The 22,207-nt window shown below is 43.6% G+C and overlaps 1 protein-coding gene across 4 annotated transcripts in view; it reads right to left on the bottom strand.

The window, feature by feature from the left end:
- Positions 1 to 22,207, bottom strand: part of gpc6a (glypican 6a) — a 154,413-nt gene that overhangs the window by 56,176 nt on the left and 76,030 nt on the right. For all 4 annotated transcript variants that reach the window (XM_034289736.1, XM_034289735.1, XM_029116698.2 and 1 more), the window contains exon 3: positions 11,140 to 11,531. In XM_034289736.1, the coding sequence (XP_034145627.1) occupies positions 11,140 to 11,531 (392 nt within the window). The remainder of the gene's footprint in view (positions 1 to 11,139; positions 11,532 to 22,207) is intronic.

Here is a 22,207-nt window from a genome sequence, read left to right as displayed (position 1 = left end):
TCTTTCTTGCAGCAGAAAACACAGTCATCTTCCACTACAGCCAATGGTAGCCAACTGCAGCTCAGCATTATTTATGGAGGATTAAAAATCCAGTAAATCATGATAAAGCAGAGCCATTAGAGCTTTATACCCACACTGAAAAGGCCACACTACTGCCTGCCGTTACCTCGGCACTGGCAAGGTGATGAATCGCTGTGAAGTTTCACTATGGAAACATTACCAAGCAAATAAAACAAGGATCCTAGCTCTCTATAGCTGAACTATAGGCACTGACAATGCAGAAGGTTACACATTCATCTGTAGAGGCTTCCATTTCAGAAAATGTCCTTCACAGACATCTTACTGCATAGAAACCTGCCATTACAGAAAACGTCCTTCACAGAAACACTCAATCAAAGAAAACTTTAGTCACAGAAACCTTCCTTCAAAGAATCCTTTCTATACTGATTTATTCCTTCACAAAAAATTTTTTTTCACAGAAGCATTCTGTAAATGGTCTGACATAGCGACAGAAGCCACACAGAGTTGGCAGAGAATGAAGGATGATCGAAGAGCAGGATGAGGAGGAGCGGATGAAAAAGAAGAGCCGCGGAAAGAAAATTGTGTTGTGAAAAATGACACTGATGATTCTGGTAGCCAAGGCCAAACAGAGAGGGGAAGATGTCCCAAATGATCCCCCATTCCATGTAGGGACCTACTGGAGGGGACCATGGGCCTGGGTAGTGCACTCTAAAAGGAATGGAGGGGCTTTTCGGACTGCATCTAACAGCACAGAGGTACAAGGGAAAAGATAAAAAACGCATCACACTGTTTTGACATTATTATTCTGACGCAATCTATTTCTACATTCTGAATCCCATTTTGAGACTGGATGCGGAAAAAGAGACTCGGAATGGAGTGGGGGGAGTAAAGGGGTGCAGCGACCCAACACCCCAAACCAAGCCCGCCGTCATTACAGTCCCTCCCTCTACTGTGACCTGTCACCCCTAGGACCAGAACACAGTCTGTTCCAGAGAAAGGCAGAACCAAACCTAGAACAACATGGTAAAGAACAAAACTCTGGTCTCAGGATCTCAGCGCATTACACTGCATTATTCACATAACTGGTTTGCTATCTTTCCAATCTCACAGATTAAACGTGTTGGGCTGGGCCTTTTTACGTTTACATCTTTTAAATTGTGAAGATATTTGCAAGGAAAACAATACGAAGAACACATCATTTTGCACTGCAGGTGTTTAGTGTGAAGGATGAGTGCATGTTGCAGTCAAAAGAGACATAAAATGAACGCTGTGCTGAGCAATTAGCTGTTAAAATTGGTAGCCATCTTGGAAAGCTTGGCATGGCACGAATGAACTGGGTCGCGTGTGCGAGCTGGATGCTGGCTGCTGTCTTCACTGTCCACCTTGACAATCCGCTGTAAGTTCAGCTCAGGGACCTTTTCTGCTTTTCAAACTAAACCACCAGCCCCAGTGAGACTGCAGGGATGGCAGAAGCTCTAATGTCAGAAGGACTGACAGGAACCAAGGGAGAGGGGAAGCGTGTGAGTGAGACTGAGACAGAAGTAAGGCGAGGGAGAGAGTTGGGGGGCGAGAGGAGGTATGGAAAATGATAGAGAGATTTAGTAGGGAGAGGAAGAAATAGAATTAGCGACAGAGCAAGAGACAGAGAGTGATAGAGAGAAAATAATAATAAAATATACTACCTTCATTATCAACTGTATAATGTTATTGTAGAAAAAAATACTTTTAATTTCACATATTTCTTATTTTCCATGTTTTTATTTAAATAGAGAGACACATACGGGCAGGTGAGCAGTAAGTAGACCCTCAGAACATATATATATTTTGGAACATATCTGGACATATGGAAATGTAGTCATCACCTCAACACTAATGACAGATAAAGGTAACGCATTTTAACAAATGACACTGAAATATTATACGCTGCAATCATTTAATCAAGAAATAATCAACAGAAATGCAGCGTCATAATGCTTATTGTGGCAAGCAGATCTCTGGATGTTTCCCAGGGGTTCTTAGAGACTTTAATCTGCATCTCTCAGTTCAGCTCTCAGCCTGAATTTGGTGGGACGATCTGTCCTATGTAGATTGTTAGTGGTCTGAAATTTTCTCCATTTGTAGATGATCTGTTGGACAGTGGAATCATGTATTTCAAATTGCTAAAATGGCTTTGTAACCCACCAGACTCATGGAAATCTTCCGAGGGCCTCGGATAGGGATTCTGATCTGGCATAACGTGGTTCCAAACCCTTCTGTTTATTCACGGCATAAAAGGTTTCTGTGATTTGAAAAGATCTGACATTAAATTGATAGAGTTCACGTACACATTTGCCTAAATATGTACAAAGAAAGACAGTTCCAGGGGGTGAACTCACAGTCTCCCACGCTGGACACATCCTGTAGGTACAACCTTGACACGTACCGCCTGCTTTTATGTGTGTAGCCAGAGAGTACCCAACACAGCCCCAGAGAACCAGCCTGTTCTTGGCAGTGTATGCTGGGATGAATGCCTGATCTACCCTGACAAGCGCCACGCGGAAATCCCCTGCCAGCCACTGGGCCAAAATAAGTCTCACTGGAGCAGAGTACCCTCCACATGTTCTGACCACTAACGACCCCTAACCCTCCACATGTTCTGACCCCTAACGACCCCTAACCCTCCAGATGTTCTGACCCCTAACGACCCCTAACCCTCCACATGTTCTGACCACTAACGACCCCTAACCCTCCACATGTTCTGACCCCTAACGACCCCTAACCCTCCAGATGTTCTGACCCCTAACGACCCCTAACCCTCCAGATGTTCTGACCCCTAACGACCCCTAACCCTCCAGATGTTCTGACCCCTAACAACCCCTAACCCTCCACATGTTCTGACCCCTAACGACCCCTAACATTAAGCCGCAGGTTGTTTTGAGCACCCAACAGCCATAAATGTAACCCTTCTAATATTTTGACTGGTAAAATATGTTACCTCCTGATGTTCTGACACATAACAAGCCTTAACCCTTCGGAGGCAATGTCACCAGTCTAAAACAGAGCTCCTAATGCGTGACACAATTTAGAACGTGGAGGGATTTAGGATTTTTTTTTTATGATAGTGTCACATCCTTTAATGTCATGTGATGTTTAATTCCTTGTGACTTGCAACCTAGATGGTTGCATAAAGTCCCTGAAGGACTCCAGAAGTACGGTCACCTGAACCCATTGAAGGTAATGCAAGCAGAGTTTCCCTATTTTAATCAGATCTATTTATAAGCTACAACCCGTTCCGTCTCTTCTTCCTCCAACATTCCCCAACAACCTTTTCTTCATAAAAAATCTCTTAATTAAAAAAGAACATCTTTGGTCCAACACATTTCAGACGATGTGCCAAACCTCTCCTCTCCAAGCCAGCAGCCCACCACCATCTGTGCTCCCTCACCGCTCTGAGGAGCCCGCCTTACTCCCCTCAGTCTGTTAGGAACAGGGAGCCAGAGGGGGAGGGAAGGAGAGGGAGAGAGTGGGGAGAATGGAGAGAAGGGAAGGGCAGAGAGGGAAGGATGGAGAGAGGAATAGAGAGGGGTAAGGAGAGAGACAGGGAGAGAGGGTGGCACGGAGAGAAATAAGGACAAAAGGGGAGAGTGTGAAGGAGGAAAAAGAAGGAGAAGAAGTGGGTGAAACAGAGAGAGGAGAGGGCTGTCTGTCATAGCGTGGCTCCAGCCTGTATAGGCCACATCAGCACACTGAGACTCATGTGGGACAACCCCCTCACCCAACTGGAGAAGAGAACCCATCTTAAAGCCAGCAGGGACCCAAATGACAACCCCTCTCACTCAACTGGAGACTAGAACCCATCTTAAAGCCAGCAGGGACCCAAATGACAACCCCTCTCACCCAACTGGAGACTAGAACCCATCTTAAAGCCAGCAGGGACCCAAATGACAACCCCTCTCACCCAACTGGAGAAGAGAACCTATCTTAGGGCCAGCAGGGAACCAAATGAAAACCCCTCTCACCCAACTGGAGACTAGAACCCATCTTAGGGCCAGCAGGGAACCAAATGACAACCCCTCTCACCCAACTGGAGACTAGAACCGATCATATACTCAGTAGGGAACCAAATGACAACCACTGTTATCTGGCTGGAGATAAGAAGGAGAGGCTTTACTGACTAGGAGAGGCCATTAGTGTAAAGTAAACATTACTGACTAGGAGAGGCCGCTAGTGTAAAGTAAACATTACTGACTAGGAGAGGCCATTAGTGTAAAGTAAACATTACTGACTAAGAAAGGCCGTTAGTGTAAAGTAAACATTACTGAGTAGGAGAGGCCATTAGTGTAAAGTAAACATTACTGACTAAGAAAGGCCGTTAGTGTAAAGTAAACATTACTGAGTAGGAGAGGCTGCAAGTGTAAAGTAAATGTTAAGTTTTATAATTTTACATTTACACTAACGACTAGATAGGACTGAGCTTTGGTGCTTAATGCAACATTTTCTCCCTCTCCTTCTCTCTCCGTCTCTCCCTCAGAGACAGGAAATGAGCACATAATGAGATCAACATGACAGCGTAATCCCGTTGGCTCAGAATATCCCACGTCCTGTCTGTCATTGTCAGTAAATAAGAACCTATTTTCCAAGGGAGTCCCAAGCAACTCTCTATTCACTATATAATGCACTACCGCATTTAAGCTTTAGACCAAAGTAGTACACCATTAAGGGAAGGGGTGCTATTTTGGATGCACTCAAAGAGACAGCTTTCCCTGCTGAGGTAGAATAAGCCGAGTGCTCTTTAAACCATCCCGATGACCAAATCCCTCCAATCATCTTTGAGAAGCAGCTCTATCGTGGTTCAACTATGTTTTAAGTACCGGAGGATCAACTTCTAAATGGTCATCATAATCTGTAACCCAGTAGATTTACTGCCCTTAATCCAGGAGCGTTCCAGGATAGAGAAAACGTCCCTGTAATCCTATTCTGTGTAATTTGATCTGTTTAGCCGTCGGTGTCATATTCTGCGGGACACAGTTAGCGTTCTGCAATTAGCATTCTGTCGGTTGACCCCTTCTTTTTCTCTTCGTCTTCCTGGAGCACGACGACATTAACCAGTCGTGGAGAACAATAAGGAGGGAGGAGGAGAGATGGATGGGGGAGGTGCAGATGTCTCCTGCAGTCTGGCAGTGATAGAAAAAGGGAGGAGGATGGAGGGGAGATGGTGGACAGATGCTCAGGGCCATTTGAAGCCGAGTTAAGTCAGCACGGTTCTGGATCTCTGGTGACAGCTCATTTCCAGCCCATTACCTGGTGCCATTGGACCTCTACCACACTTTAACCCTTTCAGCCCTGATAGTAATGATTCAGTACCCATCCACAGTTAAACAAAGTGAACTACCACCATAACATTCACGTAATTTAGCCGACACTCTTATCCTGTGTGGCTTACAGGAACAACCAGGGTCAGTGTCTTTGTCAAGGGCATGATGACAGATGTTTTACCTTGTCAGCTCTGGGATTCGAACCATAGTACATAGTGTCCGTACATTTTCCTGGCATGGTTCTGGTTGACTGAACCCTTTAGAGGGCAGGTACACAACAATTCATACACAGACATTCTCCCCTGGCAAGTCACCTAAAAATTCTCAGTTACAGCAACAACCTGGGAGCAGTTAGGCTTAGCTGACTAGCTCAGGGACAGAACAAAATAATTTTCACCTTGAAGGCTCTGGGATTTGATCCAGAAGCCTTTAGGTTACAGGTCATGTGCCCTAACCCCCAAGCTGCCGGCTGCCTCTTTGGAAGCATGTGGTCTCTGTCCGGATGGCAACACACAAATGGGCGGGACATTAGTCATCGACGGGTTGGATGTAAACCAAATGACAGGGCCGCCACAATCACCTGACCTCAACCCAGCGGAAGACTAATGGAATGTTCTAGATTGTTTTCCAACATGAATCTGCTCTATTTAGACAGGCTATGTTGCTGCAATTACCGGAACTTAAAATACATACTGTTACTACATAGTCAGCACCAAGTTTTGGATGCATGACAAAACATCTGTAGCTGTTAGCTATGAATATATGACAAAACACCTGTAGCTACAAGCATTTAGCATTGGGCCATGAATACATGACAAACCACCTGTAGCTGTTAGCCATGAATACATGACAAAACACCTGTAGCTGTTAGTCATGAATACATGACATAACACCTGTAGCTGTTAGCCATGAATACATGACAAACCACCTGTAGCTGTTAGCCATGAATACATGACAAACCACCTGTAGCTGTTAGCCATGAATACATGACAAAACACCTGTAGCTGTTAGTCATGAATACATGACATAACACCTGTAGCTGTTAGCCAATAATACATGACAAAACACCTATAGCTGTTAGCCATGAATTCACATCACCCATTGGTGCAGTGGTCTGCAGATTGGTTCATTCTTACTATTGGATCAGATGGTCATGTGTTGAGACAATCCACTTCAGACATCCGGCATCCAGACTTAATTCTTAAGGATGGAATCCAATGCAATCATTTCGATTTCTAATGAAGAAATGTCTTATGGTTTTGTTGGATATACAAAATAGGTAAAATTAAATTACAGGATGACCATCTGTCACATGAATTCATCAAAAATACATGTTGATGGATCTGAGAAAAGCCCTTCAGCAGCAGTGCCAGCAATTCCAAAATGGATTCATAGGTAAGCAGACTTCCTAAGGACTACATTACATTATTTTTGTCAATTGCACACAAAGTCCAAACAGAACCCAGGGACAAATTAGGGTCAACAGACTTGCTCAAGAACAGGAGGCCACCTGTTTTACCTTGACAGCTCGGGATTCAATATAGCAACCTTTTGATTACTGCTCAGATGCTCAAACTGTTACGCTACCTGCCAGCCTAAGTAGAAATAGCTGATTCTAAGTAGAACCAGTTGGGTCCAGTGGAAGTTCAGCAAGGATACTGTATCTATATAGTAACGAATCTGTATAGTACTGGATCAATATAGTACTGGATTGATATATTTATGGATCTGTATAGTGCTGGATCTGTTTAGTAATGGATTGGTATAGTACCGGATCTATTTAGTAAAGTGAAATGCATTGTACTGGCTCTGTATAATATTGGATCAATGTAGTATTGCATCTGTGTAGTACTGGATCTCTAAAGTATTGGATCTCTTAAGAGCCCACTGCACCTTTTACTTTCCTTTCCATAAGAATCGAAAAGGGAGGTTTGGAGTGAGGAACAGAAGTGTTAAAATTAAGAGACCACTGCAAATTGAACGCTTCTGTTCCTCACTGAAAACTTTCCTTTTCAACTTTTTTGGAAATGAAAGAAAAAGGTGCAGTGGTCTTTCAATTTTTTCCGGAGTTGTATATTGTACTGGAATTGTTAAGAATTGGATTTATATTGTACTGGATCTGTAAAGTACTGGATCTATATTGTACTGGATCTGTAAAATATTGGATCTATATTGCACAGGATCTATAAAGTACTGGTTCTACATTGTACTGGATCTGTAAAGAATTGGATCTATATTATAATGGATCTATAAAGTATTGGATCTACATTGTACTGGATCTGTAAAGTATTGGATCTACATTGTACTGGATCTGAAAAAGTATTGGATCTACTTTCCCACCTTTCTCTCTGTTTCCTTGCCTGCCTCCTTCTCTCTCTCTCCTGGTCCCTCTTTCTCATTCTACACCTCCTTCCCTCTCTGTTTCTCTTTCACTGTCTCTTCCTCTCCCTCTATTTCTCCGTGTGCATCTCCCTCTTTCCCTCACCTCGTTCAGTCTATTCATTATCTTCCTCTTCTTTCGTTCCATAGAGGTGACGCAGAGGTCAAGGTCATTTGTCAAGTGACATTCTGTCTTCCAGTCCTCCTGCCCTGTGTCTGCAGCCGGGATGCTCTGCTCTGCTGTGCCATCATGTTTTTCTGCCCCGCCTGCATTATCTGGATTATTGATGAGACTGAAGGGGACCAGTGGCCACCCACCCATTATGCTGTCAGGGGTGAAGCCCCACTTGCGATTTCACACGTTTTCTTATTTGGTGGATTATGTAACGAATTCTAATGAAAGTCTGGTAAATGTTTACTTTCTATTCTTGCCCTGCATGTTAGCAGACCAAAAGATGACTAGCTGGAAGTTGTCATTGGTTTTGCATTCATTGTGTTTCTGTCACCCTTTGTCATCTCCCAAACTACCTGGCCAATCGGGAGCTGCCATGGACCGGGACACGCCCAGTCTGGCACACATGCAGGGTCTTGAGGCACACAGAGCAATCTTCCGTTCAGTAAACGATGGCAGGAAATGACATAGTCCTGTACTAACTATTTGTATGAAACGGACCACGCTGAAACCATCTTAAGGCCTGACTGAACTCAGTAATTGCACTCAGTTGCCCCTATAGCTCCAGAGTTATGAAGAACTGAGAAAATAACCAGCCATTGCAAAATACTGTCTACAACCCCTAAACTCCTCCTTCCATCCCTCAACCTCTAAACTCCTCCTTCCATCCCTCAACCTCTAAACTCCTCCTTCCATCCCTCAGCCTCTAAACTCCTCCTTCCATCCCTCAACCTCTAAACTCCTCCTTCCATCCCTCAACCTCTAAACTCCTCCTTCCATCCCTCAGCCTCTAAACTCCTCCTTCCATCCCTCAACCTCTAAACTCCTCCTTCCATCCCTCAACCTCTAAACTCCTCCTTCCATCCCTCAGCCTCTAAACTCCTCCTTCCATCCCTCAACCTCTAAACTCCTCCTTCCATCCCTCAACCTCTAAACTCCTCCTTCCATCCCTCAACCTCTAAACTCCTCCTTCCATCCCTCAACCTCTAAACTCTGTCTCTGTCCTGACAACTGGTTTTGGTCTAATCAACAGAGAAAAGGTCAGGACGTAGAGTCGGTGGACAGGCTATAACACCAGAATGATTAAATACCTGGTGCAACAAATTGTCTGCCAGCCACACCTACTTGATCTCTGCTGTGTCGTGTCTCAATCTGTCCCCCTCATCTCCCTCTCTCACTCTTAATTTCTCTCTGTCCCCCTCCATCTCCCTCTCTCACTCTTAATTTCTCTCTTGCTTCCTCCATCTCGCTCCAGTCATTACAGGTATGCAATACCTGACAGAAGAATGCATTGGTATTAAACTGGTCAACTGGTTAATAACGGCAAATAAAATGAACATATATTCTCTCTCATTTAGATTGTAATTCAATAATTATTAACCAGTCGAAGGAATAAAGTAATCCTAGGTCTGCAATCCCAGAAAATCCCAGAGGAACGTTTTGGTAGTTATTAAACTAGTCTGCTGGTCAATAAGCACTAATGTAATACATGTACATTCCTCCTCTGTCCTAAACCGCGATCGTGTAATGAAATTTTTACTCATTCCAAAGAACACACAAGATTCATAACTTGCATTGGTTGCTAATATACTCATAACCTTGGGATCAACAGGATCACCAGGAGTCGGTGTGTGACTCAACTGTAGTTAGAAGTCCCTCCCAAAGGCTCCACACCACACATCTTGAGAGTGCCCTGGCTGCTGCCAAATGCTTCTCCCTCTGTCTCTCTCCCCCGTCTCTCTCCCCCCATCTCTCCTGACTCTATCTGCTCTGAAGAGGGACAGCAAACATGAACCCAACAGAGGTGATTCTATCACTGGTAGACCACAGCAGATGTCTTTAAGCTGCTCCTCTCTCTTCCTCCAAATCACTCTCTCACTTTCTCTCCCTCTCTCCCCACTCTGCTCAGAGAAAACATGATAAAGCAGCAGTCGATCACTCCCAGACTACAGCAGACGTCTTTAAGCTGCTTGCCTCTCAGAGTACAAGCCAGCAGAACTTCAATTTACATAAATTGTTGAAAGCCAAAGGTCCAAAACCCAAAGCAGCACAACAACAGGCCGTTTCTACTAATCTTTAGTAATGGTTGTTGGGGTCGACAAACAAATGCTTGTGGGTATCAAAGCCATGGCAATGTGACACGTGATATGGCAGCAGAATCTCTATAGTCCTGTGACTTTAACAACATCATCTTCACCGTTTAGTCATAAGTTAAATACTCATATTCCCATGAAACAGGAATTACATAACGTGGACATAACTAAGAACCACCAAGAGGTTTAGACAGGGGATTTCACAATCAAACCATGTAGCCTAGCGTCATTCATATTTGTCCTCATCAAATCAAGTATTTCATACTGATTATCTAATAACGTAGTAAATCCATGAAATGGTCATTTAAAAGAATGGCTTGACGATTGCCTCAACAGCTGAATGTTTCCATCAAGTTTCATCTATAATTCCAACAACTAACAAAGCTGTTTCATTCAGATTAATGGTTTAATCCACACAACAAACCAATGAAAACCCCCACTGCCCAGAGGGGTAACAACCTAGTGATAATTCCAAAGTTATGGAAGTTTAGATGTTTATTTAGTTGAAAAGACACATAAGAAATGATAAAAGGTGGTCTTCACAGGGTACCGGGCTGTCAGGTACCCAGGATACCCCTGGCATGACACACAGCCCTCTGGTATGACACACAGTCCCTGGTACCACACAGACCCCTGGTACCACACACAGCCCCCTGGTACCACACACAGCCCTCTGGTACAACACACAGCCCTCTGCTAGTACACACAGACCCTGCAGTCTGCATCAAACAGAATACGTCTTAGTTAATTTACTGTTGGCTTCAGAACATCATGTACAGCTCAAGAGCATAGAGACCGAGATATCAATATGGAGTCAAAATATTCCTTTCTTAAAAACATAAGAGAGTGGAAATGTTCTGACCAGAGGGCAGCATCTCTTCACAGACAGTGCAAACTATAGTAAATAAATAAGACGCAGTTCTTATTTATTTATGGAGACATATCATTTATACTCAATACATTTTTAGATATAAATATACCAGAACAAATTTGGACGGGGAATTTGCATTGCGAGACTATCGAGACCTTGGCAGACTCGGACTGCAACAACAAAAGTCAATGAGCTCACAGAAACATGAGGTGAAAAACCTCCGCCCGCTGCTCTGGAAACGTAGCAGTACAAGCATCAAAGGTCGGCCTGGTGGCTGGATGAGGGATAGCGTTGGAAGCGTGAACCCACCTTAGCCACTCTGTTGGCCACCTCCCGTCCCACCATGAGTCCCTGGACGAAGGTCCTGGCAGCGATGAACGCCCTCGTAACCTGAGCCTTCAGTTTCCTCGGCACGTCGCCGAAGGGCTTCAGCTGGTCGGTGTATTTACTGATGCACTCCAGGTAGTCGTCCGTGAAGTGGTACTGAGAGTTCAACAGCTGGAACATCCTCTCCAGGAGCCGCGACCAGAAGTCGTTCAGCATCTCGTCCAGGTTGACGTTCCCTCCAGTGTAGTAGCGCTTCAGCTCCGTGAACAGATCCAGGAACACCTCGCTGTTCTGCATGTAGAGCTTACCGTAGGTCCTGGTGAACATGTCGTTCAGGGACTTCTCACTGTTGTCTAGGAGCTCCAGGAAAAACTCTGGCGGAAAGAGAGAGGAGAGTCAGGGGTTACACAATTAGAAAAGGAGAGAAAACTGGTTGTTTAGCATTATTCTGTGATAACTACATAATACGCCGGCCCCTGCACACAGAATATTATCAATGTGTCTCCTGAAGAATATCTATTGTATGGGAGCATATGAGAGCATATGAGAGAGCATATGAGAGCGTTTGTCATTTTGTGTGGTTCATTCAACAGCAGCAGTGGCTGACAAAGGAAACACGATTTTCTGTGGGACCGATCCAGTCTCAAAGCAATCAACGATAATCGTGCTGTGCTTTTCAAACACTGTTTCATTTAATTTGGGCTTCGTTCTATTTTATTTTCCAAAGCCGTTTAATACATGTACTTCAGCGATAATAACGTGTCCTAAGATCAAACGTAAAGGTCCAGTGAAATAAACACGATTCTTCTGTTATTTTGATGCTAGTGCCACACTATTTTAAATAAATCCTTAAACTTCAGCCATTGCATTTGAACTAGTATGTCACATCATAAGGTATATCTTTGTGTTTACCAGTGATTGTCTTAGGACCAGGTGTAAGGTACCAGTGGTTGTCTCAGGACCAGGTGTAAGGTACCTGTGGTTGTCTCAGGACCTGTTGTAAGGTACCAGTGGTTGTCTCAGGACCTGGTGTAAGGTACCAGTGGTTGTCTCAGGACCAGGTGTAAGGTACCTGTGGTTGTCTCAGGACCTAGTGTAAGGTACCAGTGGTTGTCTCAGGACCTGGCGTAAGGTACCAGTGGTTGTCTCAGGACCAGGTGTAAGGTACCTGTGGTTGTCTCAGGACCTGGTGTAAGGTACCAGTGGTTGTCTCAGGACCTGGTGTAAGGTACCAGTGGTTGTCTCAGGACCAGGTGTAAGGTACCAGTGGTTGTCTCAGGACCTGGTGTAAGGTACCAGTGGTTGTCTCAGGACCAGGTGTAAGGTACCTGTGGTTGTCTCAGGACCAGGTGTAAGGTACCTGTGGTTGTCTCAGGACCTGGTGTAAGGTACCAGTGGTTGTCTCAGGACCAGGTGTAAGGTACCTGTGGTTGTCTCAGGACCTGGTGTAAGGTACCAGTGGTTGTCTCAGGACCTGGTGTAAGGTACCAGTGGTTGTCTCAGGACCTGGTGTAAGGTACCAGTGGTTGTCTCAGGACCTGGTGTAAGGTACCAGTGGTTGTCTCAGGACCTGGTGTAAGGTACCAGTGGTTGTCTCAGGACCTGGCGTAAGGTACAAATTGTTGTCTCAGGACCTGGTGTAAGGCTGGTTTCCATTCTAGCCCTCTAATCAGGGACAGATTTGGACCTGGGCACAAGGTGATCGCAAGTAACTAGCAGGTAGAATAGTAAACCACCAGCAAACCAGGTTCAGAGTTTAGAAACACTGTTCTTGTGAAACACCATCCTACCAACCAATCAGGGCTGTTACTGTACATATAATGTCCCATATCATTATGTCAAAGGTTCAAAGAACATGTGGGTAAATGGAGAATAACCGTGATGTTACTGGACACACGTGAATGATTTAAAGATACCACGTCTGCATTCAGGTTTTAGAGTTTGCAAAGACACTATATATTTAGCCAAACAGCATTAATATAGGTCAAAGAACAAAACGTAACAATATATCATTAATTGGAATCATTCTTCATCCTCATATCTGGGCTGTTAGTAACCATATCCGGTAAGTACAGCACTTCAAAAACACGGACAGTAGCAAAGGCTGATCATTACATCTCAAATGACACCCGGTTTCCTATATGGGGCACTTATTTTCATGAAAGCCCATAAGTCATCCTAAACTCTCCACCATTTGCAATGCGCATTGAGTCTGAATGAAGACAGTACAGCTTGCAGTGATACAGGTCTGGACATGGTTTCTCACAGATGACTCTTGGCTTGGGAAGTAAAGCTAACCTTCAATGCCTTGACAAAAATGTTGGCAAAATGTATTCCACATAGAATAAAAAAAACAAAACACTATATGCCTTTATCAAAAATATTTGGGCTATCAAAGAGTATGAAACAAGGTTGCTCTTTCTTTTCATGTCTATTTATTATGGCTATTGAAAGAAGAAGTGTTAATTTAATAATGACTGAAATTGTGGTATTGACATGTGCAATATCCAAAACGATTTTCAGCTCCAAAAACAAAGGTGATAAACTTTCAAAAAGGGAGATAACAAATGAAAAACGTTGCATGATGACTTACAGCTGATCCACTAAAAAAACATAATAAATATAAAAACATTGCAGAAGCTAGTGTGTACCAGGGTTAAAAAGTAATCTACAGTTTGCAATTCCCTCCGTAAAATGTCAGACTTGACTTGCCTTAATGAAAAAATGTATCAACCCAGACAAAAATGTGCATTAATTATAATCCACATAAAAATACCCATTTCCCGGTGTTGATTTTCCCGGTGTTAATTATAAACCACATAAAGATTCCCATTTCCCGGTGTTGATTTTCCCGGTGTTAATTATAAACCACATAAAGATTCCCATTTCCCGGTGTTGATTTTCCCTTTGTTAATTATAAACCACATAAAGATTCCCATTTCCCAGTGATGCAGAATAATATTCCTACTGTAGGAACTTGGCTCATATTAACATCCAGCATCTGTACATCACAGAAATCCATCTGGGGCCATATATGGGCAGTCATTCCAACACATGAATAATTAAAAAGCTGAAATAATGGACCACCACAAGCCCCCATTAATGATTTATGGCAAGATTCTGATTGCTCATAGCATGGAAATATTCATGAGATTTAGACACAGCTTCCACTTCCACATTAACATATTACTGTCATAATAACATTATTGTCCTTAATTTACCCACCAGCATTAAAGAGAAAACATTGATCAGTCACTATTTATCCCTTTTCGGTGGTTGGCCTGTAATGGAACCGGGATTGTATTGTAAGGGACCGCAATGACTTTGTTTAGGAGTCATCTAACATTGTAACAGTAATTATCGTTGCAGAACATTACTAGAGTCCAATGAGACATCATCATCAGTACGGAGAGAAGAGAAACACTCTCTGATCTTGTTTGTATTCTGAGATTGTTCCCTCTACCACACAGAGCAGACCACGCGTCACCCCACTGGTATGACCACACAGAGAGGAGCACAGGTAAATAAATATATATAATAAATATATACATACTAAGTAATGATACAGAGTATGTTATTATATATAGACCCAAACATATACAGTGAAGGAAAAATAAATAATCAGTCTATAATTTTAATGGTAGGTTTATTTGAACAGTGAGAAACAGAATAACAACAAAAGAATCCAGAAAAAACGCATGTCAAAAATTGTATAAATTGATTTGCATTTTAATTAGTGAAATAAGTATTTGTTTCCCTCAGCAAAACCTGACTTAGTACTTTTTGGTAAAACCCTTTTTGGCAAAACCCATTTCTTGTAGTTTCTTGTAGTTTGCCACCAGGTTTACACACATCTCAGGAGGGATTTTGTTCCACTCCTCTTTGCAGATCAGTCTTTGCAGACTGTATGTACATTGAATATATATATATATATATATATATATATACTAGATAATGATACACAGTATGTTATTTAATATATACACAAACATATATATATAGATACACATATAAGAGTATAGCTGCTGAAGTTGCAATGTATGTAAGTTGTGTGTTTATGCTAAGCACACACACGCACACACACACACAAACACACACAGACACACACACAAAAACACACACACCAACAAAGAAGCAACTCAGGAGGTTGATAGAGCAGTCACCCATGTAGCCCTGTCAAACACCTGAACAGTCTGTTAATAACAACAACAACAACATCAACAACAACCTCAACATCATGAACATACAGACATCTTGGGACAGGATTAATGACACACTCAGGAATAATGGTTGGTGTCGCGGTGCTCGGCTGTCGCAACCAAAACTGTGCCAAGCTCCAACCCACCCTGGTCATAAAGCAACCAGCCTGTCAATTACAACGTGGCTAAGCGCTCAGGCATGGATGACTAATGGACGACTAATGGATGACTAATGGATGACCAATGGATGACCAATGGGCGACCCATGTTGAGACTATTAATCTTCTGTCTTGCAGTGTAGTTTTGCATTACAGAGAGGAAGTCAATTCTGGGTCATCAATATCGAAAGACTTAGGATGTTGGTTGACACTAAATGTAATTTTGCAGAAATGTTTTAATATTTTGTGGTAAAACTCAGTCTTTCAAGGTAGAGAATGTTTCTTTTTTTGAGGAAGCCTCCTGAGTATAAGTGTGAAGAGCAATGTATTGTGCAAAACATAATAAAAAGAATAATAAAAATGGTTGAAGCTACTTATCTAGAAAAAAGTTCTTTATATGAGCAAGGTTTGATTATTGAAAGACAATATCCTCAGTAAACATTGAGAAAGTGAATACCTTTTTCTTGCTCTGTCCCTGGAAATGTGTCTCTGTGGTAAATTAAAAAAGGCTCTGTGGTAAATTGAGAAAATAATGCCTCTGTGGTAAATCACAGATGATATTTCAATAATCAGATGCTTACGGCTAATCAGAAATGCCTGTAGAAACATCTGCATTTTCCTGTGCCAAAGTTACCTGTTATCCCTAACCTTTTATGAACGATTAAGTTTGATTAGTGATGCTAATGCATTAACATCTTTTCCTATTTCCAGACAGTATTTCACTGCCTAACATTACTGTTCCAATCCTTTAACCCAGATGTCTGGAATAGTTGATCACATGCTCAATTAAGCTCTGGGTCCAAATGTGTTAAGAGATAAGGTCCGAACTGGAATAAAGACTTCCTTCATGTCTCAAAATTACCAGTAGTTGTTATAGACCAAATATCCTCTCCCTTTCTGAAATGAAAATAATGTGATGTGAATTTGGGATTTATTCAAGGCATCGGACCGAATTCAGCTCAGGGTACCCAAGGTAAACTATTGTTTCATCACAGATCTACAGTAGTTACAGTAGTTTGTCCAATTGAAATATAATCAAATGTTTGTCTTAGCCAGCTGTCCTAAAGTTTCTTCAATGAGTGTCTTGAAGTACAATGCGGCATTTCTGTTGGTTAGAAAGCAGGAATCCTCTGTGCCCACAGCATGGCTGAGCATTGTCAGAGCAGGATGGCAGGCTCTGTATATTACCTGCCACATACTGCCAATGTTCCCTTGAGCAAGGAGCTAACCCCTAAAATGTTAATCGGGAGCGGCACAGTGGTTGCCCTCTGCTCCAAAATGTGTCTGTGTAATAAAGGTAAAAATGCACAACACACATTTCTATCTAACATGGACTTACAATGTAGATCTCATCTATGTTGAAATACTTCCAGTCTCACACACAGCGTGTGGGCTGAAGGACTAAAGCATGTCGGAAGGCCTGCTTAGAACTCACTGAGATAACCTTCCTGATTTTCCCCTTTGAGGTGTCGAGAGGAGAGAGGAGAGAGAAAGGGAAAAGACAGAAGCCGAAAGATAGAAAAAATTAGTAAAGCTGAGTGACAATGAGGGGGAGAGAAGAGGGAGAACAGACAGAGTCCATTTGTACTAATTGCTGTGCCTGGATCCCTGCACTCTTTTCCTCAGAGCTGCTTATTACAGTCAAATCAGACGGGCCTTATCAAACCTCCAACCCTTTTTAAGTGCTTCTTGACATGCTACAGCCACAGAAATTACATACTCCACACTACAACATTCCAGTATTGATTTTGTCAACAGAAAATGAGATTATAATCGTTTTGCCAATCACCAAATAAGTGGCAATTGTCAAGACTGACTGAAAAGTTAACTGAACAATAAACATTTTCCATTTCAGACTGAAACTGAAGTAATCTCTGTGTGACTTGCGCTTCTGGAGAGACTGAGGCGTTGAGCAGAACAATGCCGTCCTGTTCAGCGGTGTGATGGATGTGCCAAACACACGTTTGCCACTGAGGCGTGTGGTAAGAAGAGCATGACAGCCTGATGACCAGACAGGATCTGTCATCGCCTCCGATTCTGCACACAAAGCCTCTGGCACGCCGCTCGTTGAAAATGAGACCTGATTCTCCAGTAACGTCACCTGGTTAAATATCAGTGGCCTGATGTATCTGGTTCAGAGACAGCCATGTGTATTCCCATCTGGTGGGGCCATCACTGGTTTGAATCTTAAATCATCCCCCTTCCTCCCCTTCATGTGACTGTCCACCCTCTTCTCAGCTGTTAGTTCAACGAAGCCCAGGAAGGGAAAACCGAGGGAGAACGGGCTAATTAGACTCCTCCAGTTGACTCTCTAAGCGACTGGGCAACCACACTGGTTTTGAGTTTTAGCTTGAAATATATATATTTTTTTTAATCAGTTAAAAAAAATATCCTAGGGCTCTTTAGTTGCAGTCTTGACAATTTCCTATAATAAATAGGTGATTGACAATTTTTGTTGCCATTGTTGTTGACAAAATGATCAATTGATTATTCTAGAGTATAGTTTCTAACCTGAGCAAAATGGAATTTAATAAAAAATGACATGAAAATGTAACCTAAAAGGTAACCTAATGACACTGAAAGATTATACTTGGCAATCATTTATTCATCAACAAATAAACAGAAAGGCATTTTCAGAGTGCAGAAAAATTGTATCCACCCATAACTTCAATAGCTGAAACAGCAAAGCAGCCCCACACCATAGATCCACCACCTCCATGCTTTATGTTTAGTATGAGGTTCTTTTCAAAGGCAGTGTTTCATTCTCGGCAAACATGGCATCTGGCATTGCGACCAAACAATTCCACCTTTGACTCATCTGTCCAGAGCACATTCACATTCAACTACATGTTCCAGTAGTTTTGGTCTTTATCAAGGTGTTGTCTGGCAAACATCAGTCACTTCTTGGTAATCTTATCTGAGAGCAGGTTTCTTCCTTCCTGACCTTGCATGTAGGCCAAGTTTGTACTGTCGCTTTCTGACAGTTGACTCATCCACTTTGACATTACGAGTCCTGTAGATCCCTTGATGTTATCCTGGGGTTCTTAGAGACTTAAATGAGCATCTTTTGATCAGCTGAATTTAGTTGGACTGTCCAATGTGGATTGCCAGTGGTCTGGGATTTACCCAATTTCTGTGCGTCGGGAAAGTGAAATGATGTACTTGTAATTGCTTTGTAACCCCCCCAGACTCACAGATATCACTAGTCTTTCTTCTGAGGGCCTTGGATAGATCTTTTGATCTTGGTACGATGTGTTACTACACACCCAAGTGGGTCCGGAAGTGCATGACGTCATTGATTCCATCGTCATCCTTTAGAACTCACCCTCTAGAACTCTCCCTCTAGAACACACCCTCTAGAACACACCCTCTAGAACTCACCCTCTAGAACACACCCTCTAGAACTCTCCCACTAGAACTCACCCTCTAGAACTCACCCTCTAGAACTCACCCTCTAGAAGTCACCCTCTAGAACACACCCTCTAGAACTCTCCCTCTAGGACTCACCCTCTAGAACTCACCCTCTAGAACTCACCCTCTAGAAGTCACCCTCTGAGTTTCATCAGCAAATCGTGTACTATGTATTTAACATGCTGCCAATTGTAAATGCTTTGTCCCCGTAAATACCCTCAATTGAAGCTGACTGTCTGCACTTTAACCCTAGAGTCATTGAACAATTTTTAATCCAAAGTGCTGGAACACAAAGGCGAAACAAACAGATAAAAAAGTCACCTTCAAGTACTTCTTCATTCTTTTGGAGCTCACTGTAGATTCAGAATAGGTAGATAAGATGTTTCTTTAAAGAGGCAGTCAGTCAGTCTCTCAAGTCACACCTGCTCCCCCCTCAGCGGTTCTGTTGAACTCACCGGTCCGTGGTCCCTGATTACAACTACACTGTTTAAGTAATAGGAGCCTTCAGGGGCTTTTTACTTTTAGAAACCATGTCATTACCACTTCAGCAGATCTGAGTCAAGGACAAACGAGTCATGATCAGGATTTATACAGCTGAGACAAGGCGGGAGAGAAAGGGACATAAATAGGGAGAGAGAGATGGGAAAGAGGCAAAGAGAGAAAGCTGAAAGAGGACTGGGAGTGACTAAGATAGAAAGAGGAGAAAGACAGTTAGAGACAGAGGGACAGAGACACAGAGGCAGAGGGACAGCGCCAGAGGGACAGAGACACAGAGACAGAGGGACAGCGCCAGAGGGACAGAGACAGAGGGACAGTGCCAGACGGACAGTGACACAGAGACAGCGCCAGAGGGACAGAGACACAGAGGCAGAGGGATAACACCAGAGGGACAGAGACAGAGGGACAGTGCCAGAGGGACAGAGACAGAGGGACAGCGCCAGAGTGACAGAGACACAGAGGCAGAGGGACAGCGCCAGAGGGACAGAGACACAGAGACAGAGGGACAGCGCCAGAGGGACAGAGACAGAGGGACAGTGCCAGAGACACAGAGGCAGAGGGACAGCGCCAGAGGGACAGAGACACAGAGGCAGAGGGACAGCGCCAGAGGGACAGAGACAGAGGGACAGTGCCAGAGTGACAGAGACACAGAGGCAGAGGGACAGCGCCAGAGGGACAGAGACAGAGGGACAGAGACAGAGGGACAGCCCCAGAGGGACAGAGACAGAGGGACAGAGACAGAGGGACAGTGCCAGAGGGACAGAGACACAGAGGCAGAGGGACAGCGCCAGAGGGACAGAGACAGAGGGACAGCGCCAGAGTGACAGAGACACAGAGGCAGAGGGACAGCGCCAGAGGGACAGAGACAGAGGGACAGTGCCAGAGGGACAGTGACACAGAGACAGCGCCAGAGGGACAGCGCCAGAGGGACAGAGACAGAGGGACAGCGCCAGAGGGACAGAGACACAGAGGCAGAGGGACAGCGCCAGAGGGACAGAGACAGAGGGACAGCGCCAGTGGGACAGAGACACAGAGGCAGAGGGACAGCGCCAGAGGGACAGAGACAGAGGGACAGCGCCAGAGGTACAGAGACACAGGGACAGAGACACAGAGGCAGAGGGACAGCGCCAGAGAGACAGACACAGAGGCAGAGGGACAGCGCCAGAGGGACAGAGACACAGTGGCAGAGGGACAAGAACAGAGGGACTGGGACAGAGATGTGGCCATGGGAAGGTGTCTGATCAAGGGGTGTTGATAATGGTTGATGGTTTCGTGGTGGTATTGGTTGAAGGTTGTGTGGTGGTATTGGCTGGTGGTATTGGTTAATGGTTATGTGGTAGTATTGGTTGGTAGTATTGGTTGATGGTTGTGTGGTGGTATTGGTTGGTGGTATTGGTTAATGGTTGTGTGGTGGTATTGGTTGATGGTTGTGTGGTGGTATTGGTTGGTGGTATTGGTTGAAGGTTGTGTGGTAGTATTGGTTGGTGGTATTGGTTGAAGGTTGTGTGGTGGTATTGGTTGGTGGTATTGTTTAATGGTTGTGTGGTGGTATTGGTTGGTGGTATTGTTTGAAAGTTGCGTGGTGGTATTGGTTGAAAGTTGCTTGGTGGTATTGGTTGAAGAGACTATTAGACTATTAATGAAAGGACATTAAGAGAGTTCCAGTTAAATGAATATTCAAACGGGTGCAGTGAGGGTGCTAAAAGAACACCTGGCACTAGAGAGAACTGTAGCAATAAAAATGAACAGCTCTCCTTCTCTGATCATAAACAAGAACCGAAAAACTAGTAAATCCCGCATCATGATGCCATAAATACAACGCCATCAAGCACTAAAACTGCCAAGAGAACAGAGGTTTTAGATCCTGCACAAACCCCTGTGGTCCCAGCACAAACCCCTGAGGAGCCCCTGACTGGACACGGATCAGCACTCACTTCCTAATGTGATCCATCATCTGACAAATGAATCTCACTGGGCGTGATGGACGTTTTATTTTAGCAATAGGGAAGGAAACGGGAATAAGAAATACAGATAGAAGGGGAACATAATTATCAGTCACATCACCACGTAAAACAGCCCGAACTTCCTCAAGCCCAGTGCAAGTTTGACGTGAGGTTCAGAGGTTAGAAATTATTGGTTTGATAATTAATTGAGCTTTAAGAGGCTAATAGGTTGGGTGGAAATTATTTGAGAGGCCATTAGCTACATGTCACATATAATCACATCAACCCACTAGCAGTACACCTTCCTATCATAACCACAATCAGTCCACAGGATAATCTGAGACATCTACAGGAAGAAGTTCTGGTCCATTTAAATCCTCAGGATCTTCTGAGACATCCAGAGGGAGCAGTTCTGGTCCATATAAATCCACAGGATCATCTGAGACATCCAGAGGGAGCAGTTCTGACCCATATAACACAGAGTGTGGTTCTGATACAGATACCAGAGAGATGATTTCCTGCTGGCACCAGACAGGCAGTTAAGACACAGACAGACAGTTAAAACACAGACAGACAGTTAAGACACAGACAGACAGTTAAAACACAGACTGACAGTTAAGACACAGACAGACAGTTAAAACACAGACAGACAGTTAAGACACAGACAGACAGTTAAAACACAGACAGACAGTTAAGACAGTTTACTCACAGACAGAGAGTAAATACAGAGACCGACAGACACAGACAGACAGTTAAGACACAGACAGACACAGACAGACAGTTAAGACACAGACAGACAGACAGTTAAGACACAGACAGACAGACAGTTAAGAGACAGACA

This window comes from Esox lucius, chromosome 22 (genome assembly GCF_011004845.1).
Source record: "Esox lucius isolate fEsoLuc1 chromosome 22, fEsoLuc1.pri, whole genome shotgun sequence".
Taxonomy (NCBI): Eukaryota; Metazoa; Chordata; class Actinopteri; order Esociformes; family Esocidae; genus Esox; species Esox lucius.
The sequence above is the reverse complement of the archived record's forward strand: the minus strand, read 5'-3'. Positions and strand labels throughout refer to the sequence as shown.